Genomic DNA, 27,232 nt, shown 5'->3' on the forward strand with positions numbered 1-27,232 from the left:
ATCCTCACAGGTTACAACTACTGTGACATGCTGTGGGTATGAAAGTCTATAAATGAAAAGACTGCAAACCACATTACAGTGATTATGTTGAAGGAAGTGAAGAGACAGAGTGCTGCTCTCTAATGAGTCACCCTGTGTGATCATGGCCGCCAGCTACAGCCTGCATCTACAACACTGCACAAACTACATCTTGACATGACATTTACTCCAGTATTCAGTCTGTAAAACCATATTTTCCATAAAGAGACGGTCAGACTCCGCCAATGGAGCGAGATAATGCGACTAATCTCCAGTGCAAATCAGACTGTTTTAAAGGTTTTCTTCAATCACGTCACATTAGCCTGATCTCCAAATGCAGTGCTTTACTTCAAACTATTGGCTCGTTCATTAAAACCATAAGAAAATATATTGGAAACAAGTGAAATCATAAAAAATCTCTTATTCTATAGCCTTCTTGTAAATGGGTATAATGAACCAGCACAGTGTGTAATCAAGATTAGATGTAGACTATTTATTTGCAGCGGTTGAACAAGCAAACAGATTCTTTACTTAAGTAAAAGTTGCAATAATAAAATGTAGAAAAAACACAAGTAAAAGTCTTGCATTCAAATAGTATTTGATTAAAAGTACAGAAGTATTCTAAGTAAAAATAACTTCAAGTATCAAAAGTAAAAGTTTTCATTATGCAAAATGACCCCTTGTCAAATATATTACATTAATAGATTATTATCAAATTTGACGTTTTTTCTATGGCTCTTGTAACTGTTTTTCTTAATTCATAGTTTCTTAGTTTCATGTGTAGGCCCAGTTGTTCCGTTGATTGTGTTTTTGTGATTGTTTCTTGCTCTCGGGTCCCCCTTGGATAAGAGATCTTAATCTTAATGAGACTGCCTGATTAAATAAAGATTAAATAATATAAATAAAATAAAATAAAATAAAATAAAATAAAATAAATGTCTCTGTCAGAATTACAGTATTATTTACTGTTCTACTGGATTATTATTGTCACTGATACATTAATGAGAAAACAGAATTTTAAAGTTGCAGCTGGCCAAGGTGGAGCTGATTCTAGCTGTGTTATATACAGCTGGGTGGGTTATTTTAGTGTAGAAGTACTGTACAGCATAGCAGGAAATTAAAATACTCAAGTAAAATACAAGTACCCCAGAACATGGATTAAGTACAGTACTTGAGTACATGTACTCAGATACAATCCAGCACTGGTGAATCTTGACAAATGGAAGTCCCTCTAAGTGACACAGACACTTGAATTCACTTTGATTTCACTGACCACCTTAAAATAATAATAAAATATCACCTTTGTTTCCCCTCTAGTCATTTCTGACTTCACAAAACTTCAAAAACATAACCTATTGGTAAAACATCAGTGTCTGTCAGTGCAACGCTGGAATAAAGATTTATGATGTGATTTAGTAAATGTGTTTCATTTCACTAAAAGAAATGCTTATATATTGTACACTCCACACTCAGAGAAAGACGCAGAGAGACAGAGAGGAGGGAGAATAAATCGGCATCTCTTCACCACTTCATAACAGCTGATTATCAAGCTGATTAAGGCTGTTTATACAAACTGCCGCTTGATTTAGCTGCTAATGAAGATAAAACTTATTGTCACAAAAACACACAGTATTTATAAGGACTTGTTGGCACATTATAATTCTGTATACATGTTGGAGTAATTATGGGTGCTGATGTAAACTGACTATGTGCTTAATCTGAATCTTCTTTTAAATTGACTAAACAAACGTGTTTCTCCATGAGGACAAAGAGAAGACGGAAGCCTGCGGGTAGATACTCAGCAGGACTGGCTTTTTACCCACTTGCTCGTAAAGGTTTCACAATGTGCCGTAGCAACAATTAGATTAGAAGGTCGTTTCGCCAAGACCTACATTCATTTATTAGTCCAGCTGGATATTTAGGCCCAAGCGGAGCCTGCACACTGACACACTTGTACATTTACACATGATCACTAAAGTGTGATGCAGATTATTTGAATTATTTGGTTTTTCAAGGATGATTCGGAGACCAATGTGTTTTGTTAGGTTTTTTATGCCACAAAATGTACCATTATTATGTGGCATCTGATTAAAAAACTGTCACATTGCAGTACATTTAGGAGTTTAAGTGCTGCATGAAACCAGAGTGATATCTCACAATAACATAAAAAATGTGCAAGGAAATAAACATCACCATATTGACCATGTTCAAAAAAGGAGGTACATATCACATTTTTACTAAGGAACCAGAACTGAACTCATTTCAGTAAGAAGACTTTAACAACCTGACTCCACACACCGTTTATTCCCTTTACATCTCGAGTGGACAGGATGGAGACACACCCCTCGTTTACAAGATGACTCGACTACATGTAATCAAATTCTCACAGCAGCCTCCTCCTTTCCTACAATAGCTTAAAATCACAATAAAAAAAAATCAACGCTTTTCAATTTCATCTCCCTTCCTTCCCTTTTCTCCTCCTTTGTCGCTGTCCCCTCTGTCTCCTTGCTTTTCATCTCTTGCCTTTCCCTTGGTGTTTCCCTTCCCTCCTCCCCCTTCTTCCTTCCTCGTCCTCCCTCCCCCTTCTCCCCGCAGAGCATTAGCTTGCAGTGGTCAGGCCGCTTGACAGCTGCTCCACCTGAAGAATATCAATCAATGTTGCTGTGGAGACAGAATCAGGCTCTTCCTTTATTTTATACCCTCTTTTCCCTCCATCATCTTGGTCTGGCATGTGGCTTTTTGTGGGCTAAAGATGATCCACTGTTTGGTTCTCTAAAGTTTAAATGATCATTCAGCTCATTCAAAGTGTTAAGACGTAGATGTTTAACTTCTTGAACTGATCTATTTCAGAAACAGACTTTGACACCTTTTGCTGCTAATTTCTTTGAGGTGTGATCAATTGAGTTGCGGATGCAAACCCTGAGACATCTCAGACCATCACTCCAGATGAGCCAGGCAGACAGGCGTGGGATGGACGTGTCTATCACTGCTAACACATGACAGAAGAGTGAGCACTGTACAAATCATGCTGCTCAATATAGAACCACACTAAACGTGCTACTGATCAACATTAAGGACTCTTCTGTTCATCCATGTTTCTGTTATATATTTTTCAATATATTTAGCATTTAGGTCCTTGCAAGAACCCAGTTACCAAAATAAAACCTACTAGAAAAATAGATCCTTCTATTTTGAAAACATGTTGTGATTATATCACCTAGCAACAATTCCTCCTGGACAGCCAAATTATCAGGAGACCAATCATATTCCTCCCTCTAATTGCTCCAATCTACCTTCCCATACGGCTCACACTCCCACTTTGAGCGAATCCCCAAACATGGCCCCAGCTCTGCTGCTATACAAAACAGTCAGCAGTGGAACGACTCCCCACAGACATATCATCAGTGGTACTAGTGCCAGGCCCGCCAGTGGAGGGTTAAGTAAATATTGGGCGAAGCATCTGCTCTCAAAGTACCATCGTCTGCCTGTGCTCCTGCCTGGTCCCAGCCTGGTATAAATCACACACAGCAATTAGTGCCACACTGTCCCTCTGCCCTCGTTAAACAACTCCGCCTGCTGAGGAGGCCCATAAACACCAGACACCAGCCTGCATGGGTGGAGGAAGGAGGGACAGATGGATGGATGGACACTCGTGAGAAGGATCATTGTTTTAAAGAATCAGTTAACTTTTAAAATAAACCATGTGACCACTGTACATTGATCACGCTGGTGTTCCACCGCTAACGCTTAAACAAGATTAAATTTAAGGCTATGCTATAGCTCTGTGAGGCCAATGTCAATGTGTGATGACAATGTGACAATGCTGATGGGAATGCCATTAGTTTTGCAGGTATTTGGTCATAAAATCAAAGTACTGGACAAATCGAAATTCTGACCTAATGACGGTGCAACAGAAAAAGTCAGAGGACCACCAAAGTGATTAGGACACATTGTCTGGGCACCATCGACACTCATGCCAAATTCAATTCAATTCATCCAGTAGGTCTTGAGACAAAACAGTCGACCTCATGATTGTTGACTTAGAAGAAAAGTCAACAATGAATGACTGTACTAAATTTCATGGCAGTCACTCAAATAGACATTTTAGTCTGTGCCAACATTACCATCCCTTCATGCTGCTAACACGGCTAAAAAAATCTAGTATGTGTAGAGACTGTTGAAGATGTTACTTCAAAGCTGGAAAAAGGAAAACCTGAAACTAATGTTAAAGGTCTGAAGAGTTGGGTTGTGGCAAATCCGGTAGAGCAAAAATTTACCTCAAAACCTTGATGAGGAGCTGATTCTGAAGCAACAGCTGGAAGACTCGGCAGCTATTTAGATAACATGAAGGTGTCACTGAGATCCATGAGACCAGTGATACCAGTGATATCACTGGTTGTTTATGGAACACAACAGAAACATTTATCATGTGACTGATCAGTTGGTGTCTGTGTTCGGTTTCTCATGTAGAGAGACCTGTGTTTCTTATTACAAGCTTAAACCAACAGAAGAAAAGATAGGGTAAGTGAATCCAGCAGCAGGTGACTCAGTATTTTTTCCATGGCTATTTTAACTCATAAAGATGTGCAGCCTTCATCGCGGAGGAAGAGAAGGGTCTGGCAAAATACTAACTGTGCAATTAAGTGAGTGGCTGCACTTTGAGCCTACCTGAAAGGTTATTACTAAACAGACAAAAAGATGAACAGATCAGGACGCAGACAACAGGAACAATCACTTTCACTGACACCGTATGTTTGTAGTTTACAATTATTATTATGAAGTAACAGAAACTGCTTTTTCTGTTTCCTGGGAAAAATGATGTGTGGCATTCTACCCCTACTACTACTAATACTAAGACCAATAATTTCAACAATAAGGTAAATGCAAGATGTTCTTGAGACTTGAGACTTTTTTAATAAAACACAGAAAAGGGCCTTCCTTGCAGACAGGTACAACACTTTACTGTAGGCAGATCTCTACTCTAATGGCCATCAGTTAGGTACAGCAAAGATTAGCTATCCTGTTTATCATCATTGCAGTGCATGGTCATCACTGTGCTGCATGTTAATCATCAGTACAGATCATCAGTGACGATTATAAAAAACATCTTATTTGAGAGTAAGAAAAGACTCATGAAAAGGATAAGAGCCTGACCACAACTGGATTTTTTTGGCCAATACCAATATTGATATTAAAAACAAAGTATTTCACATACAGTAATGTTTGTGATGATTGGCATGTCTGGTTGTATAGATCCGAAATACTGTTAAATATTCATATTTATATTCACAGATATTTAAATCCAGTATTTTGAATACACACTTCAGTCTCAAAGATCAGAGGAAGTCTGAGTCAGTTTTCAAATAAATGAGAGTGCATACCTCCACCAAGGCCAAACAATCCTACACATGTCTGCCTGGCTCTGATAATAGAAAAATATAAGGAGAAAGGAAGTAGACTAATATCTAAACTGTAGAGACGCATAGATCTCAACACTGTCAACATGTCTGATTTTTTTTTTTTTTAAACATCAAGATTCCGATATTATTTCCTGACAAAAATCTGGCAATATTAATTAAAGTGATTTAAAAAGATATCCTGTAACCACCCCTTTAACCAGATCTGCCCTCAAATTTAATGTTTTTTTATCTCCACCAAGTGTGGTGCAAATCGGTTCAGTACTTTTTGCGGAATCCTGCTGACAAATCAACAAACAAAAAGACACAGGTGAAAACATACCTGATGGAGGTAATAAATAGCAAATAATAAACAAAGGTTATAATTAAAATATAAGCCTGCTTTATGCCTGAGTGTATGACCATTACTGATGTAAACAAACCATGAAGAAAATCAGTCAGCAGGGTAGTGACAGATCACAGATTGTGTCTTTAAGAGCAAGGGTGGCCTTCTATTCTTATTTAGTTTATATGAATAAAACAGCATGAGCCAATGACGGTCTAATTTATGATGCATGCTCTAAAAAGTGATAATCAATGATCATTGGGCTGATCTTTATCATTCATCAGCCAGTGATCTAAAATACCCAATTAAACCTTCAATGTAATTTAGCCGACAACAGCTCATGAAAGGACAAAAACAGGGGCTGGTGAGAGGAGAAATGGCCATCAGCACCCCTATTACCATATTGCTCTAAATTACCACAATCACTGGGGGAGCATTTAACATGCCACAAGCCCGTGGAAAAAAAAGGCCCACAAATAATGTCAGAACGAATGTGATTTACATTCTGCTCTCTTTGTGATTGTGCGACCAGTTGCTGTGTCCAGGGTAATTAGGAGGTAATGAGAGTGTTACTGGGCAGTGGGCACATTTAGAGAAGGAGAGACAGTAAAAGACAGACAAGGAGAGCGCTCAGATGCTGAAGGACTCAGATGATGCTGTATGGGCAGACTCTCCACCACCACCACCTGACTGCCACTCATAGACGACAAGGCAGAGGAGAGGGGAAAGAAGGAGGTGGGGGATGGGGAAATATGGCTGGAGCAGGTTGGGAGTGCTGGTTAGCAGTGGTGCTACTGGTAAAAAAAAAAAAGGATTGCTTGCTTTGTACACGTGGTCTCCAGTATTCAATATATAAAAGAACTCTTTTACGTCTTTATTCCCTCCTGTTTGTTTCTTTTCCCTCTTGCCTCGTCGGCTCTGTGGTGCCTGCGTCGACAAGAACTGGAGAAAGGAAGACAACTGTGCAACAGCAATCTGAAATATGCCTCCCTCCAATTCCCCTTCCCTCTGTCTCCCTCAGACTGAGACTGATTCTCCTGTTTAGGTGCATTGTGAGAGAGAGAAAGACGGAGAGAGAGGTGAGCTGGTTACTGTGGCAACCAGGAGAGTGACTCTTAGGCAATGGCATATGCATAGGGAGTAAGAGAGAGCGAGAGAGAGAGAGAGAGAGAGAGAGAGACAGAGAGAGAGAGGGAGAGAGAGAGGGAGATAGAGCAGCAGAGGGAGAGAAGGTGGAGAGCGCTGATGAAGGGATGTAGTGGAGGGAGGGGAGGGTAGTGGTGGTGGTGGTTAGGGGGGATGGAGGAGGTAGAGTGCAGGAGGCAGATCAGAGGGAGGTGTCAGTGGGTTACTGCGCACAGAGAGATTCACCCTCTATTTCTACCCTGGCAGAAGAAAGGGAGGCAGAAACAAAAGGAGCTGTCTTTTGAATGGTCGCTGTGCTGGATTGGACTGTCAACGCTTCCTCCTAACAACCTCACTTAGCTTGCTGCTCCCACTCCCAGACACTTCCTTACTCTGTGTCTCTCTCTCTGTTTCTCTTTCAGAACAATGCATGCTTGAGTCTGTTGCAGGTGTTTTTCAGATTGAATTTTACCACTGATAAATGTTAACTGTTTGGGGTTCAACTGCTGGATTTGTGCATTTAAATGCCTTTCTATATAGTTTTCTTCTGACTATAATCTTAACACAGGGAGAAGCAGTACATTCTCACATCTGAGAGGCCAGAACCATCAAGTGTGCAGCATGTTTGCTTGATGAATAACTTAAAGCGACTTTGTAGCTTCTAAAAAAAAAAGAAATAACACATTCTTCCTCTTACAAATGAAAAGTGGAAGTTATCAGCAATGAAATAAGCCCTTTCTCAGTTGAGTACATTCAAGGGTTTTGCTGCCTTATATAGTCTGGTATGAGGAGCTTATAGTGGCTAATGTTAGCTATAACTGACATTACTGAATCGGCTCACTGATTTGATGACTATTTTTTTTATTCTATTTTATTTTGGGGTGTTTTTGCCTTTATTTGTGATAGTACAGTGAGAGGTAGACAGGAAAGTCTAGAGAAGGAGAGAGAGAGGGGATGACATGCAGAAAAAGGGCCGTGGGTCGGACTTGAACCCATGGCCGCTGCCATTAGGACTTAGTCCATGTGGTATGCACTCTACCATTTGATGACTATTCTTTACTCGTGCTACTATTACACTATGCTGCAGCGGTTATTCTTTCATAAATGTCACCTATGGCCACAGTGGCTGTATTCCAAGAAAGGTTACATCGTCATTTAAACTATATATGTAACTTTAGTGAACAGCATCCAAATGAGGGATAATGTTAACTATTAAAACATAGGGTAGGAGTAGCACAAGTAGAGAAGAGTCATAATGTCACTAATATGGCTCAGTGGCTGTTAAAAGGATAATAAGAAGCTATATATGTTGTCTTTTAGTGCAGTTCGTAAAACCTACCACTCTCTCTTGATATCAGTTACACAGAAATAGCTGCTTAACAGTCGCTAACATCAGCTAATTAATTTGTTTGACTATAGCAGCATAACCCCTGAGTATACTGAACCAAGCAGGGTGCGTTTTATTGCTCATGAGTTCAACTATTAATTTTTAAGAAGAAGAAGAAGAAGAAATGTATTGATTCATTTTCTGTTGATTGTTGAATCCACTGATTGTTGCAACTCTAATTTCAATAATCTACCTGAATCTTTCCACATCTGCATCCCGGACAACTTGATAATTACAGATGTTTCCCCATTTCTCAATATAAACTTTGCATTTTTGTTTAAATGAGGCCAATTAACCTATTAACTCTTTCCAGAGGCGTTATGACTTTGTTGGCCTGTGGTGAAGGCAAGAGGAGGATGATGGTGAATACCCTCTGACCTTATGACAGGAGCCCACAGAGAAACAGACTGCCAGAGACAAACAGAGCCATGGGGTGGGTGTAATGAATATGCTGCCCCCTATGGTGGGGATGACCTTATAAACAACAACAAACTGTCACTATGGCCAGGCCTGCTGGGAGCTGCCCTCTGTGCAAGGGCAAATGGCCTGGAATTCACTCGACAGGACTGTGAGAGTTTGCAGAAGAGACAGTTATTGGATGTTAGAACACAGGACAAGCTCTTAGGCTGCTGGGGTTTATTGTACACTGCTTTTAACAAACAGTAAATCTCAGTCAGGAATGAAACATTTAAATTCATCCACACGTGCTCTGTGTTGTATGTTGCACACATCAGTCATTTCTGCATATTACCAACTGAGTGTTTATTTTCACTGAAGTTCTTTTTTGTATTTACCCAGGTAGATCATCAAAAGTCCCTCTTGCTGTGTAGCGTAACGCTAAGTGACTGCTTTTATTATACAAGACATGCTACGCCTGCAATCGGTGTGATCTCAGCCAGGCGTTGTGAATCAAACAGCAGAGGAGAGACATCCTCGTGTTTCAAGGGGGGACTTTCATGTCACCATGAAGGAGACAGGGAAGAGCTGCGGTGGAGGGTTAGAAGTCAGAGCGAGGCATATGGCATCTTGAATTTTGGGCAATGAGATCTGACAGGTTAACAGAACATTTGGCAGGGACGGGGGGGTCGGGGGTGTAGTGAGTGGTGGGGGTGCAGAGGGAGAAAAAGGGTAGAGGAGTTGTGTGTGTGTTTTGGGTGAGAGGGGTAGGTGGGTAAGGTTGCTAAACACTCCCATCTGTTCGTATCCCGAGGCTCTGCTAGGGCAGTTAGCTACAGTCTTATGCAGATGAGGTGTTGCTGTGCCGGCTCCTTCCACTTACATCGGAAATATTATTCAAATATATTTGAATAATATGAATGGTCGGATGGGAAAACAAGGAGCAGCAGGGTCAAGCTGTTTCCTAGGGACCGTTTGCTTTTTACCATCCGATGATCACAGCTCCTTCAGGATGTGTGAGTGCCGTAACTATGTCCTCATTAGGCTTTGCCTTCCTCTGGGCCCCGGCGCCATCCCAAGAGAGACATCTGCCTAACAGGGGTACTCTATGCACGCTGACATGCATTATTTGAGCTATGAGGATATGGTGGCATGCTAAGCTATCCTGATAATGTAATTGTGTCTTTTTATACTGTGGTTTTTTACAGGTGATATCGAAATATAAAGGTACAGTACTTCAAAACAGGCAAGTTAAAACTAGTTACTATAATGTATATAAAACCTGTCTAAATACTCGGCTTCTAGAGAATTAACAGAATTAAAAAGATAAGTCCTTCTAGGGGTTCTAAGCATGTCTATAGTCTCATAAACACCGACTCCAACCTACACTACAGACCTCTCAGATTGAAAAGGGGGTGCTAAGGCTAATTGAGCGAGATCCTTCCATCACCCACGTCCCTGTTCTTAGATACAGTCATGTCATGTGTGTACTCCCCCCTGCATGATCACATATTCAAATGAGGATAAGGAGCTTTTGATGGAATGAGGGGGATAGGAGGAGAGAGAAAAAAACGGTTGAAGAAGTGGAGGAAGGAAAGCAAAGCCCGGACTGATTCGAATCTGGTAAACTGTCAGAGAGAGGGATTACCCCACCAAATCCCTGGCGAAAATAGAGGCCCGAGTTATTTACTAGCCTTACAACCAGCTGCAAACCATCTGTACTTAATTGTAAGACACAAACTTTATGAAGATCAACTGGGGATTTGACCACAAAGCCTCTTACGCCACTGAATTGGTGTCCCTGCTTCGAGGGAGAGTATGGGAGGGTGCTCAAGACATGTCACATGTGCTTTGGAGGACATGGACTCCAATGCTAGACTAGGTCCTCTCTGGGCCACATCCTGCTAAATACATAAATAAACCATGAGTATTAGAGTAAGGGGTGGAGTGCGAGGGTGGGGAATTAGGATGTGTCTCACATATATGCATAAAGCTCTGCGTGCAAAGGCGAGAGCCTGTACAAGACAGACCGGTGTCAACACACACAAACTTACACACACACACATGACTGTGAACGGCATCAAAACTTTTAATTGGCTCAAGCATGAATGGCTTTTAGCATGAGGCCAGTCATTAGGTCCCAATTAGGCATGTAAGTGGCCCAGTAACCTACACTTAGCCATGGAAATCAGCATAAGGAAGACAATGCCTACACTGCTCGTCAGATATAAGCCCAGTACAAAACCTGCATGTGGCATTGTTTAATGTAGGTCGTTGTGCATTATGTTGTTCTTGGCAGCCATCTGAAGACAGGAGATAAGAGGTCCTGTCCAAGCCACTGAATGGCAGGTAGCCAGGGTAATCCTATTTAACAAGATCTGGGTTGAATCTTGGGTGGGGCGTGTTGGTGGGGTCACATGAGGAGTCCGTCGGGGTCATGCTGTGGCTTTGTGGGTGGTGTGGTCCTAAGCATTGTGTATCTTAAAAACAATGTACACCACACTTCTCTGCCTGTGTCCGTCCCTGATTGGAAATATAAATGCATGTTAAGAGCCTGTGAGCAATTTCATCACAGTAAAGTGTGAATTCACATCGAAAATGTCATGGTGTTTTGCTGTTACAGATAATAAATAATAAGTCAAAAATAAGGAGGCAAGGCTTCTCTCCATGACTCCCTCACTTCTAGGAAACTCACAGATGGGTCACCCAAGAATATTGTGGGATCTAAGCTGCTGGCTGCTTTAACTCATTTATTTTCTTCCACTGCGCTAATTCCTCCCATCTCCATATGTTAAGGGTTGGAGAGGGAGCGGGGAGTGCGTGTGGGCTAGTGTGTGTATGGGCAGGGGTTGGGGGGGTGTGCCAGGGATTAGGCCATCCTGTCTGGACATACGCCTTGTGTAATCATGCTGGAAGGGCTGGTCATTGTGCATCTCTGTCCAGTATGGGTGTGTGGGCCCCAGGATACCCTGTCATGACCTCAACGACCACCTAAATAAAAAAAATAAAAAAACACTCTGCCCTGCACCAACCTACACACTGAATCTGACTGCAGCTGCTACTGTGAGCACCAACCAGTTAACCAGGGATGAGAGCCGTCTAAAAAAAGAACCCTAAAATCAAAGTAGTAAGAGTAATTAAGTAAGTAGGGTTATGTAGGGAATATTGTAAAAAAGCTCTTTCTCATGTATCACACGTTCAGAATTTGGTGTGTCCCAAAGATTAGTTGTTGCTGCAAATGCAAGTTAATGAGACTAATAATAATTTCAAAACAAAGTTATCTGCATCGAAAAAGCTGTGAACTACACAGTCAGCAGCCTGTAAATCACAAATAAACTATCAACTTAAAAACACACCCAGCTCCATGGAGGACCCGCAGCATTGTCCTCCACATGGTCACATCATAACTTGTAATAAACCTTCACCCCCCTCACCACCCTCACCCCCCACCCTCAATTCTCTTCCACCTCTCTTCATTAGCAGGTATAATCCCTGATGGCCCATCTGCCAGACGCCAAAGCCACAAAACACACACAGAGCAAACAAGGCTGGAAGAAGCTGTGGCCATTATGGGGCCGGTTTGAATGGGCCAACCGATCACTGACGTAGACGGTGTGTTTGCTCAGGCCCTAGACAGACGCACAATACTGCTGCTACAGCGCTGCTACTTTCACACATATAAGGAACTATTTGTGCTGCAGGAGAATGACACTGATGCACCTGCCCCTGGGGAGGATAAGTGTATGTGTGTGTGTGTGTGTGTGTGTGTGTGTGTGTGTGTGTGTGTGTGTGTGCGTGTGTGTGTGTGCGTGTGTGTGCGTGTGTGTGTGTGCGTGTGTGTGCGTGCGTGTGTTTGTATTATTTCATTGTTGGTTTTTTTGTTACTTGTTTTGAGGGTACTTTTGGCAAAATGAATTGAGTCACAACTGCTTCACTTGATATAAACTTTTCCTCAAACAAACAGTGACTGAAACTAGACTGACCCAACTTCAGCCTCGGCACCACGGTGTCCTGTTACCATTCAGTGTCTAAAGGGCTTCGTCACATTAATAATGCATCACTTCACTAAATGTTTTGTCTCCAGGCTGAAAAGGGCGTTGGTTAGGAATCAGAAAAGAACTGTACTATGTTTATCAGGTCAGCACAGCTTTTCAATGTGAGCTGAGAACCAGCACTGTTCTAGCAACACAGAGTGGCTGACACAAAATGGCTGCCTTGGACTGAAAGAGGCAGTAAGCCAGAGCAGCAGCAACAGCAACAGCAGCAGCAGCAGCAGCAGCAGCAGCAGCAGCAGCAGCCTAGACAGAGCAAATCTCTCTCTCTCTCTTTTTTCTCTCTCTCTCCCTCTCTTTCTTTCCTCACTCTTATTGAGAAAAGATTAACAAATCAACAGCAAACCACTACTTGATTGCTTTTTTCCCCCCTAAGACTTCCACAATATCACCATCACACCAAGACATTTGGGGGTTGCAGTGTGACCCCCAGGCCGCCAAACCAGGATTACATTGTGTTAATGTAATCCTGGTTTGGGGGGCTGAAGGGATCAAGGCACTAGAAGACACAATGTAATCAGGAGGAACGTCTACACCCCAAGTATCAGACTGCAAGATAAATCCAGGCAGAGATTTATCCACAATGTCAATTAGAACATATGTTGGGACGCGTTAATTGACATATGACACACTTACTGGATGTTGGCCTCTCACGAAGGCTCAGCAGAACATTTTTTAATTTACAGAATTTTCATTCATACACTCTTTTTTTGTACAAATTTTTTCATCGTGGCATACAATTTTTCTTTTCTTCATGATGAAATATTTTTTAATATTTGTTGCATGAATATATAAATGTGTCAAAGGCAGTTTCATCTCATAATGTATTCAGCACTGACACACAGTACATGCTTACAATAAATTTGTGCTGAGGACATGTGTGTGTGTGTGTGTGCGTCTTTCCCTGTGACTAAATAGCTGCACAAGGTCACATGATGTGGTCTCCATTTTGGAGTGGTGTGCATGTGTGCAGGTACAGCACCTGGGACACACAAAGATAAACACGCTACACGTACAACTTTAAACCTGCAACTCCCTGACGCTGAGTGCACGGAGGTGACAGCTTAAAAAAAAAAAAAAATCAAGCTGAAGTGAAAAAAAAGAGAAGAAACTGGCTAACATACAGTGAGCTTAATAGCTGCTGAGAGAGAGGAGCTTATCTTCCCACCACAGCTAATATGAGCTTCTCAATTAGATGAAAGGCTCTCTCTCCCTTTCTCTAATTTTTTGTTCAATTTCTCCAGGCAATTTATTTAGGGTGGGGAAAAAAAAAAAAAAAAAAAAAAAAAAAGGAACGAAGCCCGAACAAACCGCATTGGCCAAACGCATGACGAGTCACAGCAAGCTCCAGCCAATCAGGCGGAGCTGACAGCGTAAACTCAGGCCCTCAGCAACAACATGACTATTTACTGTATGCAAGAGAAGAATCTATTTGGGGTTCATCACTGCTCGTCCAACAGCACACACACACACACACACACACGCACACACACACGCGCACACACGCGCGCACACACACACACACACACACACACACACACAAGAACATCAAATCCAACTGACTTTATACATGAATATTTTAGATTTGTTTGATCTTAGTGTAATATTTTTCTCCACTCTTATTATCAATAAATTTGGGACAATGCAATTTAAAAACAAAACCTGTAATGTTCATATCATTATCGATGGCTGCAGAAAGAGGAGTAGCACCTAACATGCTAATCAAACATGTTTCCTTTGCTTTCTGAAGGCAGGCAGATATTTTTAGACAGTTCATTCTGTATTCTGTATTATGGATTAACTCGGATTATGCAAACGACCCTTCATGCGTTCACTTATCAGTTTAATTTCTTTGTCCTCTGAATTATTTTTACACAAGCTCCCTTGGTATTGTATCCCTCTATATAGTTGCTATGTGGAACTAAAGGATTATGCAAGCAAAAAAAAAAAAAAAAGATTTCCTCACCGGTTAGTTCACCGGTTAGTTCTCTTAAAGTTTTCATGACTGGGAGTTTGCAAGCAGATTAAAATCCTCTCAAGCCATTCAGATCAAACATATGAATATATCTTCCACAAAATACAATATAATTGTTTTAAATCTTACATTTAAATAACGTCTTAGTTCTCACCACAACAAATACTCCTACAATAAACATAAATCTACCTGTTTAAGATTTCATTTTATTAAATGAAAAATAAAGATTTAACACATTCCTAAAACAGTCAGCACTATTCTTTTAATTACAGTAAATGTAAATAAATCAGATTAATTCTCCATTTTAATAAATCTGAAATTATGCAGCTGTGAAATTTCATTTTGGCCTTGAAAATGCAAGAATTTGCTGTTTATATTTGTAGAAAAAAATTTCTATGCTATTGTGAAAAACATCAACATTTTTATTTAGATTAAAAATATTTTATCCTAAATCTATTTGTTTCCCATCTAATAGTAATTCAGCTGTCAGTTTAGCATAACTAAATGAATGTAATGAATATGAAACATCCATTTGTTGTTTGTAAGTTGAGTCAATGTAGTTGATAAATTAATAGTATGATGCTGGAAAAATGTTAAATAAAGAAAAAAAAATCACCTTGAATAAACACATGAAGTCTTCCCAGATCTTTCAGCCCAAACTGATTCTTAATCATCCTTTCTCACCATCTGCTCCTCCGCTCTTCTATCAGAGTCAAGGTTACACATCACAGCTTGAAAAATACTGCTGCGGGAGTGTAGCGATACATGACAGCGCACCTGGACAAAAATGGGTGAAGTGGAGGGGGGGGAGGGGAGGGGGTGAGGGGGTTACAAATCTCAGAATACACTCTGCATGCAACATGCTTTACAGTACTTGGGGATATCACTTCCCTAGCTGCCTGAGACGTCCATCTATCAAGGTGATTTCCCATAGTGGCCCGTCTTGGAAATACCTTTCCACAGGTCACCTTTACACTGGCACCGGCTCCCAACTGAATTAATTCACTTCATTATTCGTAGTTTTGATTAGCGTCACGGAGGAGGGGGAGGACTCTTTGTTGGTACTATCTCCTAACTGACTTGTGGGACAGCTAAGGTTGGCACCTCTCTCTTTACTTCTTGGTTTTTTATGCTTTTAATTACTTATATCTAAATTCTTCTGCAATACATTTTTTTCCATCCTGCAAGTAAACAACTTGATTCACCTGAATATTTACTACTAGAAATTAAATATTTAAATTATTATCCTCTCAATAATATGATAATAGCACAAGCCAAATTTTAGGCCTGTAGATCTTATGGATGTGAACAGCCATCAGTTACTGAAACATTAAAATGTCTGTGTCAACAAAAGGAGACACTGGAAACAATCACACGTCAGCCGGGGTGATGTGGTGATGTCCAGTGACATTTAATTTCTTGCCTGTCCCTTATTATAAGAATCATCAGGAGGAGGTAAAACTGAGGGCCTGTACATCATGAGTCTGCATTAAAGCTCAAGTCATGTTTTTTTTTTCTTTCTTTCTTTCTTTGTTTGTTTCTTTCTTTCTCTCTCTCACTTCTGCTGTAAAATGCAGAGCAGACAGGGACAGAAAGAGAGAGAGATAGGGAGAGAGAGAGAGGGATATAGAGAGGGAGGGAGGCTGTGAGTGGCATGCATGGACAGCCCCTCTGTCTCTCAAAGACACTGCAGCAGCTGCATGCACGCGATAAGAGCAACCATTCACAGCCAGCTCCCCCTTTTCCTCCTCCTACACACCAACACACACACCAATACACTCTTCTCCTCTCCCTCTCTGTCTCTCCACCACACACACAAACGTACTGACATTTATTTGCACATCAACCTCTCTGCAGGTTCTTCCACAGATGCTGCAATTTCAAGCAGCCTTTGTGGCCAGTCAAAGGTCTTCCCTGCAAAACATTTTGTTTTTTTTCAAAAATTTTCTGTGACGTCAAAGTACAGCAGGGTTAAACATGGATGAGATGGAAAGGTGGGGGTGGGGGGGTCACCTTTTTTTTTATTATTGCTGACGGAGAGTAATTATGTAGCGCTCAGCAGGCAGGAATACAGCCATTACTACAGTACTGAGTGAGTGACGCTCATCTAACTGCCCACCACATCCACTGCTCAGTCTGACTTCACATTTCTTTATCTGGCTCTCTCTCTGATAATATCACATAGCAGTGAGGGTTGGTTAAATGCCTGAAAATCACTGTGTCTGTGCTGAACACAGGTTCTGTCATCCTTGTTTAATGAGCTGTAGAAGTGGGAACCATGTTCATCATCTCTGCACCAAAACTGCAACTTGCATTATTCTAGCCTGCAGTCAAAGGACGTTTAGGCCTGAATGTAAGATCCATGTCATGTTGCCTTCTCCCACCTAGACAGGAAGAGCATCTCTGTGTGTAACTATCCCTCCAACACACACTTGTCCAGCCCTCTCAGCAGATCGATAAACAGCTTTCAGGCTTGTGCTTTACATACAACTTCTTTGTTATAAGAAAGATGCAATTAATCGTTTTTTCCCCCAATATGTGACATGTGAGTATATCTGACTGCGACACCCACACCAATCACTTTGATCCACTGATAACATCCAGCCTCAAATCTATACAGTCCACAGAATGTCTAAGTGCCAATTAATTGGTGGCTCCTTCCACGATTAGCTCATGTTGCGCTTATAGCTAATCTGTATCTTGGCAGGGAGCCACGCATGACCTGGCATCTATCCAGGTCTGGGAGCCACGAAGGCAGCAGCCATGAGCTAGCCCAGCACAGCACCGAGCAGCCTGGAGAAGATGTGCCAAACTGCAGCGGCACAAAGGAGACCTCACTGTTTATCAAAGATTAAGCAGTGTTTAGTATCTCTCCCCCAACCCTCCTACTCCTTCTCCTCCTCCTCTTCCTGCCTGCGCTTAAATATACGCACGCACGCACGCACGCACGCACGCACGCACGCACGCACGCACGCACGCACGCACGCGCACACACACACACACACACACACACACACACACACACACACACACACACACACACACACACACACACACACACCTCCAGCTCACACCCTAATTGTTCCCAGCCCCAAGAGTTTAATAAAGAACAAATTGCGGTTATTGGTGAGCAAACAGCACAGTACGGAGGTGGGAGTGTGATCATTGCAGTGGCAGCGCAGTAAAGAGAGAGAAAGGGCATCACCCAATTTAATTAATATCTCTGTCAATCTCAGGCTACGACTGCGGCAGGCTGCGTGGAGAGAGATGTAGTATGAACACATGGTATAATCCAATGGTGATGCTTTACAGTGCTACTGGACACGCGTGACATATTTGTAACATATTGATTATTATAGCTGCATATATAAAGTCATGTTTTCTACCTGTAATGTTGTAATGAAGCATTCTTAACACTGCATTGTAAAATCTGACTCAAGACACCATATTAGACCAGAACTATTTGACCTGTCAGAAATGTGTGCACATATTTTTGTTGTGGACAGTAACAATTATTACATAATGCAATGACTCAGATTTACACATTCAGACTAACCGTTGTAATACTACAATATGGCATCTTATTTTAATTTAATTTAATTCAATTTAATTATAATTTTAGGTCCTTTGTAAAGCACTTTGCGACTGTGAATGTAGATAAAATTATGAATCATTTCATCTATCTATCTATCTATCTATCTATCTATCTATCTATCTATCTATCTATCTATCTATCTATCACATTTTAAGTAATTAAGTAATTTTTATCTTGTTTTCATGGGGCTCAGTGAGTTTTTGTGATTCTGTTTTTCTTTCTTTTTTTTTTTTTTACCCTTATAGCTTATCACGCTGCCTGCATGCTGCCCAGCCCAAGTGTATCTACCCGTCATGTTCCCATAATTCTTTGTGGCAGCTGCAGCCAGATTCATGCACACAGGTATTGATTTTCTTCCCAGTTTTTTTTTTTTCCTTCAGCGCAACCCTTTATTTATCTTGCTAAGCCCCTGCCACAGGGTGTGAGGAGAGAACCAGCTCGCAGCTTGTGAGAGGACACAGTGAATTCAACATGAGAGACGCTTACCACGTAACCTGGATTTATTTTCATTTATCTGTTATTTATCTGCCAGCACTGTTCTGCTGCAGAGTATAATCCTGCTCTGTGTGGGATGCATGTGTAGATATGCATGTGTACGTGTGTGTGTGTGTTTGTGATGTCCGTCCATCCGTCCATACAAACACTCCATTCTCCACAGGCCACCTGACCCATTTTTCTGTGTGAATAACAATACTCCAGCCAATCATGGGCAGACAGAATAACGAATGCTGGTAAAAGACTCTACATCCAGCCTGTCACACGTCAGAGTCCCAACCCTGCCTGTCGACAGAGCGAGGCAGGGATGGAGAGGGAGAAAAAGAGAGAGAGAGTTAGTTATCCTCTCCTCTCTCTCCCCCTCCTTCCTTCCCCTCCTTCTCCTTCTACATCTCAACCACACAGGGACCAGTAAAACCATTACCCACCCACCCCAGCCCCCAGCTCAAGGTTGTGCTGCGCCAATGGCTGCGCTTCCTACACAGCATTCTGAGAAAAGGGCAAAACCGACAGCGAGCTGCAAGGCTGCTCCCAACAAAAGACGTTCATTATTATATACTACCTGTAGGCTACAACACACAGTATACGGCAAATGATTAACTCCAATTCTACCCTCTGGACAAATGTTTACAGCAGGGCAACAGTGATACAGGAAAGTCACAATCGCTCTAAAAATACACTTAAGCTTTGATGCGGGAGGGGAAAAAATTTAAATCCAGATACTACCTCCTTATTTTCATTTACACTGTTGTTACATGTTGCATCTTTAACTGTTAACACTGTGTGCCCAAACACACCTGCCTCCAAGGACCTCTCAGGGTTGACTGAGTGTGTTCACAGTGGCGAGGACGAGCTGAAAATGCAGAGGTCAGCTTAGTTTTGCTCACATCAACTGTGCGACTCTAAATTCACAGACATTTGCATGGCTCCATACCAGCCCGGCTTTGTAGCTGCCTTGAAATGGAAGAGGAGGAGTGGAGGAGAAACAGTGGGCACTGTGGAAACACATGATAACGTCCAACAGTCTTTTGATAGTAGCTCTTGATATTTACTTCAAAGCCCCATTATACGCAGCCAATTAAACAGACATAGTGTGGCTGGCTCGTCTTCCTCTCGGCAGCAGCTGCAGGGATCGAGGCTGGCTGCAGAAATAACTCCAACACACATCCTAGAATGTCAACAAACATGAAAGAACCTGTGAAACAATTTGGCCGGACTGAAAGTGTTAATCTGCAATATCCTGGAACAACTATCCCCTCACGCTACCGAACCCAGCACTGAGTGATGGTTAATAAGAGATATTAATCATCATTAGTGTTCAGTCAGTGATGTTGTGGAAGAAATAAGTAGATGTTTACTGATGTAATAGTTCATATATGTGTGAATGACACAGTAATAGAAAAGGAGTGAAAAGAAGGAGAGTGAGTAAAAGAGGGAACGATTGAAGCGGAGGAGGAGGTGAGGGAGGGCTGGGCAGAGCAAAGAGAATCTGTGGTGTGATGGCCGACGGCCCTTGTGCTTAGCTCGTGTGCTGAATGAAAAGAAGCCCCCGTATGTGTGTGTGTGAGTGTCTGCAGTAGTGCTGGGGGGTCGGCCCCCTCTCGGCCCTACTGGTGCTGAATGCAGAGCAGGCAGCATCAGGCCAAGGCAAATGACTACAAGGCCTCCTCAGTGACTGCAGCACAGGCTGCACCTGGGGAATGGCCCTGCACAGCAACACAGCCGCAACCACACACAGTCCATCACAACGCATCCCTGAAAGCAACTGTACAGGATGTTCACACATGTCCAGCAGGTATGGCGCAGTACGAGGTTTTTGTTTGGTTTGTTTAATGTTTTTTATGTTTTCTTGTTGAGTTATGGTATGATGATGATACGCAATCAAAATCTAATCACAGTGATCATCTGGGCCATTGATTTCCATCTCTCCAGATACAAAGTATTTAAGTATAGCCCAGAAGTACAGTATCTTTCAGGCCCATAAATGATGTATCTGCTATTTTTTTATTTTATTTTTTACTTCGCAACCAATAAATCTATTGGGCAGGACAATTTACAGCTGAAAAATAAAAGTGTCACTACTCTCTCACAAACTATAGAGAACATATCTTTACATACACACAGCATTTCTGGACTCCAGTTAGCTGTCGTTTATCAGCTGGCATATATGCTGATATTGAAATAAATCTTCAGTGAACTAATGTTTACTGATAAATCAGTTGGGTTCTATTTTAAAGGCAATCCAGCCTTTAGAAAGGTTGGGACATGAGTAATCCACCATACAACAACCTTCACCAACACCAGCCACTTCAAAACAGCTCCCACGTATTACACACATACTGTACAGGACATGATCAAAATGTGGTAAAAGTGAATCACCACAAAACACAAATACATTAACTCTCATCTCAGATTAATGTCTGGCTATTGTTTTTCTCTATGACCTAAAACAAGAGGGGAAAAAACTGTGCTGTTTTTGAAGCAAGCATGCTGCTTGTGCTCCTGGCCTTTGATTGGTCACTTGTGTTCATTGCATCAGGTTCACATCCAGAATAACCAGAAACAGTACATTTATAATAGTGGAGGTTTTCTTGACAACACATCTATATTATGTAAATACAGATGTTGTAGTGTAGTGTAGTGTATATGTACAGGTAATGTCGACCATTTTGGACCGCAGCAGGACTTTGGGATGAGGTCAACTATGCCATCTTCATCTGTCCTGACAATGGGCCTTCTTTAAGAGCCTTATTATACTGTGACAGATTTCCCTCTTTTGTTTCCATAAATCGTAGTAAACCAGTAAATCCATCACAATCAGACTTGGTCCTGATTGGCTCTATTCTAAACAATAAATGAAATCCTCTTAGTTGGGACAGTTTGCCGCCTTTGAACTGATGAATTTCCCAAAACTGGTGATGCACAAATGAATGTATGCAAGAATTTCATATTGTTAAACAAAGACACAAGTAGCAAATGACACACAACTGCTTCTGTCCAGTAGTCAGTCAAAGTTAAGCTAACAGACCCTGGTCATTGTTTAAACCCCAAACATTTGCCAGCTCTTTATCTTGTTTTCAAATCACACATTTTAACTAATTCAATTCATTCAAAACTCTAACAATCGGTTTTCCTGTACTAACAAGAGGTTAGCCCAGTCCTTGTTTCCACACATGGTTGAGTTACTGCACAGAAGAGAATACAAAACAATATTCATCTTCATTAACAAGTCATTTAGTTTAGTACTCTGTTTTTTAAGTGGGTACGGATGAGAAAAATGTTTCCTGCTCAGTGAAATAATTAAACTAGTTTCCAGAGCAAATCAACTTGTCAAAAAGGTTCTTGATACAAATGCAAAGGAAAATACATTAGAAACATTAAACAGTAAAATAAAGAGTCAAGTTTAAGAGTCAATAACATGAAGTGGATATTTTCTGCAGTGCTTCTATACTATAAAACCACTGCATCAGACAGTTATACTGACCTGTTACTTTTATTGGATGCCCTGACTAAATGCATTTTTCATCATTATTTTCCATTCTATTCTAATGGACACCAGGGTTCTTTAAGTGGTGCTTTGTTAGTCTACCCTGCAACAACTCAAAAGGGTCTACGTCCAGTGAGACTTACAGAGGGCCTGGCTGACAGGCGCTCCACATCATGCTACACCTTCCAAACTGAAAAGCCAATTCAATTATTCATGTCTGAAACAGAAAAGCTATATTTCACAAAGTTTTTTGTTTGAAGTCCGAGTGTTGATATTATTTTTATTCATTAAAAATTTAAATGTTGAAGCCTGGTCATCGAGATGAGGGGTTGAGCCATCTTGCGTTGAGCTGTCAGTTAGTGTGCGTAGACATGGGTACACACACACACACACACAAAGTGCACTTAAAATGTGTGTACTAGAGGATGAGGGGAATGGACGGTGCGTCAGTAGGATGCGCGCACTGAGACGTGAATAAAGACCATTTGCTCATGGATTCATAGGCTTCCGTCATCCATTATTTAGCATGGAGAAGAGCAGTGGATTGGTGGCTGGATGATTTTTCTGACAGCGTTTACATGGCTGACGGCTACAGATGTGATGATTTTACGGCTGAAGATAAACACTTTGCTTTGACAGTGCAGAAACTTTTTCTATAAAGATAACTAGTGGGAAAGCTGCAGGTTTTTTAAAAAATCCAGCATTTTAAAATATTCAGTTTCCTGCAAACTTGGAGCCAGACTATAAAACAATTGAACAATTTGGTGATAAGTACAAAAAGTCCAGACGTATAAATGTATTCATGATGAGAAAACCTACGGTATAGATTCCATCAGCGACATAACCACTGTATATCCCCATATACCATGCTTGGGGCAAACCTATTTGTGGACAATTAAGAGATTGCTATAGATTTCAACATGGCTGATTTCACCTCAGTGGACAAATGTGAAACGTCAACAAAAAAAAAAAAAAAAGCAGTTGCTGGCCAGCATTTGCCCTCCATCCAAAAGCAAAATGACATTAGCTCTTGTCTATTGAGTTTGCTAAATGCCCCACATAAAGTGAATTTGCCCCCCAGGGCTGGGAAACAATCACGCAGGCGAGCGTTCCATTTAAGTGATTTGAATGATCGGAGCACTGCAGTGCTTCCTATCAGCCAGAGAAATGGGTCAATACACTGAGACTAAGTGACACGGCTGGCAGCCTGCTCTCTCATGGAAGACCGGGCAGAGGAAGAGGAGCGGGACCTCACTGTCATTGGGTCAGACAGACGTGGATACACAGACACACACACACAAAATGAGCAGATTCTGCTGGCTGGTACAAGGTAGGCCTTTTTGTAGGTTCATGTCAGAAGATTTGTACCGTTAACTCAGACCACATACACCTCTGATGTCACAACGCTCATCAAATGACCAACAACACTTGTAATTGCCATTTGGCCAAGATAAACTTCAGCAATGGTTTTACTAATGGAATTCTTGCAAAACAAAATTGTAACTTTAACTTTCATATCACAGTATAATTGTATCTCACTCCAGCAGTTCTGTTTATGTCACAGCATTTCTCAAAAATAAGGTCATGTTCTCCCTAAACTGAAGAAGATGTAGCTGTGTGTCATCTCTCTTTCTACTCTTTCAGCTTTTTTACTAATTTCATTGTAATCATGGCAAAAACAAGCCTAACACAGAAGACCATTTAGTACCAGTAAAACCATTCAGCAGATTTCCAACCGCATCCACATCTGACCAGATGCCACACACTGACTCAACCTCATTTGTTTGTGATAAGTATACCAGTGTCTATATGTGGTATGAATAGATGAATTCAACGTATCACAATTAAATCAAATCAATCTTCTAGACTGTGTTTATTATTATAATCTCTTGTAACTGTGTAACTGTGACATCAATGAGAATCTTACAAGAACAACTCTGCAAAGTGGTAAAGTGGATCCTCATCAGTACCTAAATACTGATGCCAAATATCAAACTATCAAATAATGTCCAAGACGTCTTGGACTTTTATCTGTAACATTATGCAGATGTTACTGTTGTAAAAATAGATGCCATGACTTACTTTCAGCGTTGATTGACATTGTGTCCTTCTCCCAGGACACAACAGTGATGTAGGCCTCCACTGAGGCAGGGATAATGCACTTGAAGACCGCCACATTGCCTCTCATGGCTTTCTGGTCCTCCACCCGGACAGTGTAGGGCTCTCGTAGGACTGGGAGGAGGGGACAGAAAGGTGTATTTTGTGTAAGATGGAAAACTGCTAATACTAAGCTAAGACAAGCTATGCCTCATAATGGACCATGATTGTTAAGTGTGGACATTCATGAGCAGAGAAACTGACCAGCCTTAATGTGGACATCTTGGCTCCTGATTCTCCCTGAGGGGTTCTCCGCTGTGCAATAGTAGGTGTTGTCGTGGATAAGTTTGCTGAAGCTGGAAGGGGGGATGTGGAAGATCTGAAGGGTGCCATTTGGGTGCACATGGCGGATCCCTGGCACATCATAGATCTCCTCGCCTGTGGCCAGGTACCAGCGCAGTGAGACAGGGGGCACGCCTGCGGCGGGACAGGGCACCGATGTCCCTGTGGTGCTGGCAAACACTACCTCTTGCACAGATGCATTGACAAAATATAAGCTGGAACGTAGATCTTCACAGAAAACTGCCGGGAGAGAAATGAGATTAGAAACAACTGTTAGACAAGGAACTGTTATTTGTTTTTGCTTCCTACAAAATTTGAACATTGTATGTCAGAAGTTTTTAAATAATTAAACTGACAAACTGTCCCTTCCACTGTTAAACCCCAGCACATATCACAATAACTATTATTTGTGAGAGAAACGTGCAGTCCTGCATCTGTGTTTTTCCCTGGTTGACCATTGTGTCTGTGCTCACTGCAGTGGAGGAAGGTTGCAGGAGTGTATCTCTTGTTGTCTTGAAGAGACATTGCAGCAAAGCTCTGAGAGATGAGCAGTGGGAGTGGGATCACAGGCAGCACCAGACCAAGGATGTCTACAGAACATGTAGCCACACCCTTCCTCTAAAACATGCATATCTGAGTATACAACATATACACACGTATACCCAGAAATACACATTCCTTTTTGTCCAATCCTTTTGTTTTTGTTGAGTTGTTGATGTCATGTCATATCAATTTTCTAATAATAGAATTTTTTCCTGGTAAACGTATGGAAGAAAAGCTTAAGTAATCATCCTGAACTCAAACAATACATGTATAATAGAAGTGGTTGAATCATATTGTGTGAAGAGGGATGATGAAGATCACAATGGTGTTTTCAAGGTTTTTCTTTTAGCTTCTATGTGTTTGTTTGTTTTTTTCAGTTGTTCTCACACAGCCAAACAACCATCCATTCTCTCTTGACAAACTCATTTGCATCTATGTTTTCATCAGAATCAAAATTAAAATAGCTTCCATTGCCTGAAAAATGTTTCACCTTGAATCTAAATGAGTAATCTATCATTACAGTATCAATTATACTGCTGCTGTGGTGTCAAACACTTATTGAGAATCAGTTTCTGTAATTACAATTTGGATATTTAAAAAAAGCTGGGATGCAGTCAATTCGTCATGTCTGTGGGGAGTGTTTCCACGTCATCTTAACTAATGAAGCAAGTCAGTGTAATGTGATGCACTTCCACTGTAGTAAGTTAGTGTGCTGGATAAAAACTGACAATGCAACTCTCTGCTGTAATGGACAACCCACACTGTCGGCATGAAGCCAGGATATGTATACTGGCTGGATCCCAAGAGTGGATGACTTGTTTAATACATCCAGTGCCTCTTAAATATTTTACAGATTTAAGATGCTGGAGAAAATAAACATCATCAAACGTCATCATGTGGCATAACTGCAGATGCCTGTTTGTAGCATATTTCTATAGATCTGTGATTATCTCTGCGTTCATAAAGGAGACAATAAGAACCTTCAAACTGAACAAATGAATGATGCCAAACTTGCTTCTTTTCTGATGGACAGTTAACTATCATTTATTAATAAAATAACTAGATAAATATATTTATTAATCGACATGTTGATAGGTATCAGTACATCCATCAATAGTAAAGAATGCATGGCAGAACAGATTATTGCTGCTTGTTAAATCTTTGTATTTTCACTACAATGCCAGACCTACATGTCTTTGCTGAGCTGCACCGTCATTGTGAATCAGCAATGTGGCACAGCAAAACAGTCATTTATTCAGTATTCTGTCTGCACAAACTATTTATATTCACACTGTTTTACAACCTGTTTGTTATGGGGTTTTCCATCAGTCTCATTAGTATACTACTATAACTACTACTACTACTAACTATAACTAGTACTATAACAATTAACAGCTTAATTGCTGAGATCTGAGGATGCCTAAACTAAATGCAATGGAAAAGGTGAACATAAAAAACAGCTGCAGTTTACAGTGGGTAAAGGTTGAAGAAGGACACTCTCTGCAAAGGTGCAACAGTTATGGTGATGCTTTTGATGTTTCCACTTGTTTTCAATTTTACAGTTTTGTCACTCATCTCCACAGTTTAGGTAGAACACTTGTCCTTACCTACGATGGTCCTACGAACTTAATACATCGCGACTAAGGAAAATATGCAAATAGACAAAACCACAATCAGATGAAGGAACCATCTTGACCCGTGTGATGATGCTGCACAACAAAAAAAGCTGAGAAAACACAAGCAAGTTCAGAAAATGCTGCAAGTTGCACGAAACAAAAAAAAAAGAGCTGACTTACAAAACAAAACAAACTGATGGACAAAATCGAGTTGTTATCATGGTTTGTGCTGCAGGGCATTATTTACTCCATGATTTGGCTTGACACAATAAATATACACTCAATTTATTATGAACACTTAGCTAAAAGGAATGCAGCCTAATACAGCAGTACTGCACTAAATCCTCATTTAATGAAGATAA

The 27,232-nt window shown here is 41.1% G+C and overlaps 1 protein-coding gene across 1 annotated transcript in view; it reads right to left on the bottom strand.

The window, feature by feature from the left end:
* Nucleotides 1-25,236, bottom strand: part of LOC111222389 (Down syndrome cell adhesion molecule homolog) — a 74,050-nt gene extending 48,814 nt beyond the window's left edge. The window contains exons 1-3 of the mRNA XM_022746104.1: nucleotides 25,185-25,236; nucleotides 24,634-24,981; nucleotides 24,355-24,504 (exon numbers count right to left, since the gene is read on the bottom strand). Of these exons, the coding sequence (XP_022601825.1) occupies nucleotides 24,355-24,504; nucleotides 24,634-24,981; nucleotides 25,185-25,236 (550 nt within the window). The remainder of the gene's footprint in view (nucleotides 1-24,354; nucleotides 24,505-24,633; nucleotides 24,982-25,184) is intronic.
* Between the last annotated feature and the right edge of the window lie 1,996 nt (nucleotides 25,237-27,232).

The sequence above is a fragment of the Seriola dumerili genome, unplaced genomic scaffold, assembly GCF_002260705.1.
Source record: "Seriola dumerili isolate Sdu_G_001 unplaced genomic scaffold, Sdu_1.0 BDQW01000091.1, whole genome shotgun sequence".
NCBI classification, from domain to species: Eukaryota; Metazoa; Chordata; class Actinopteri; order Carangiformes; family Carangidae; genus Seriola; species Seriola dumerili.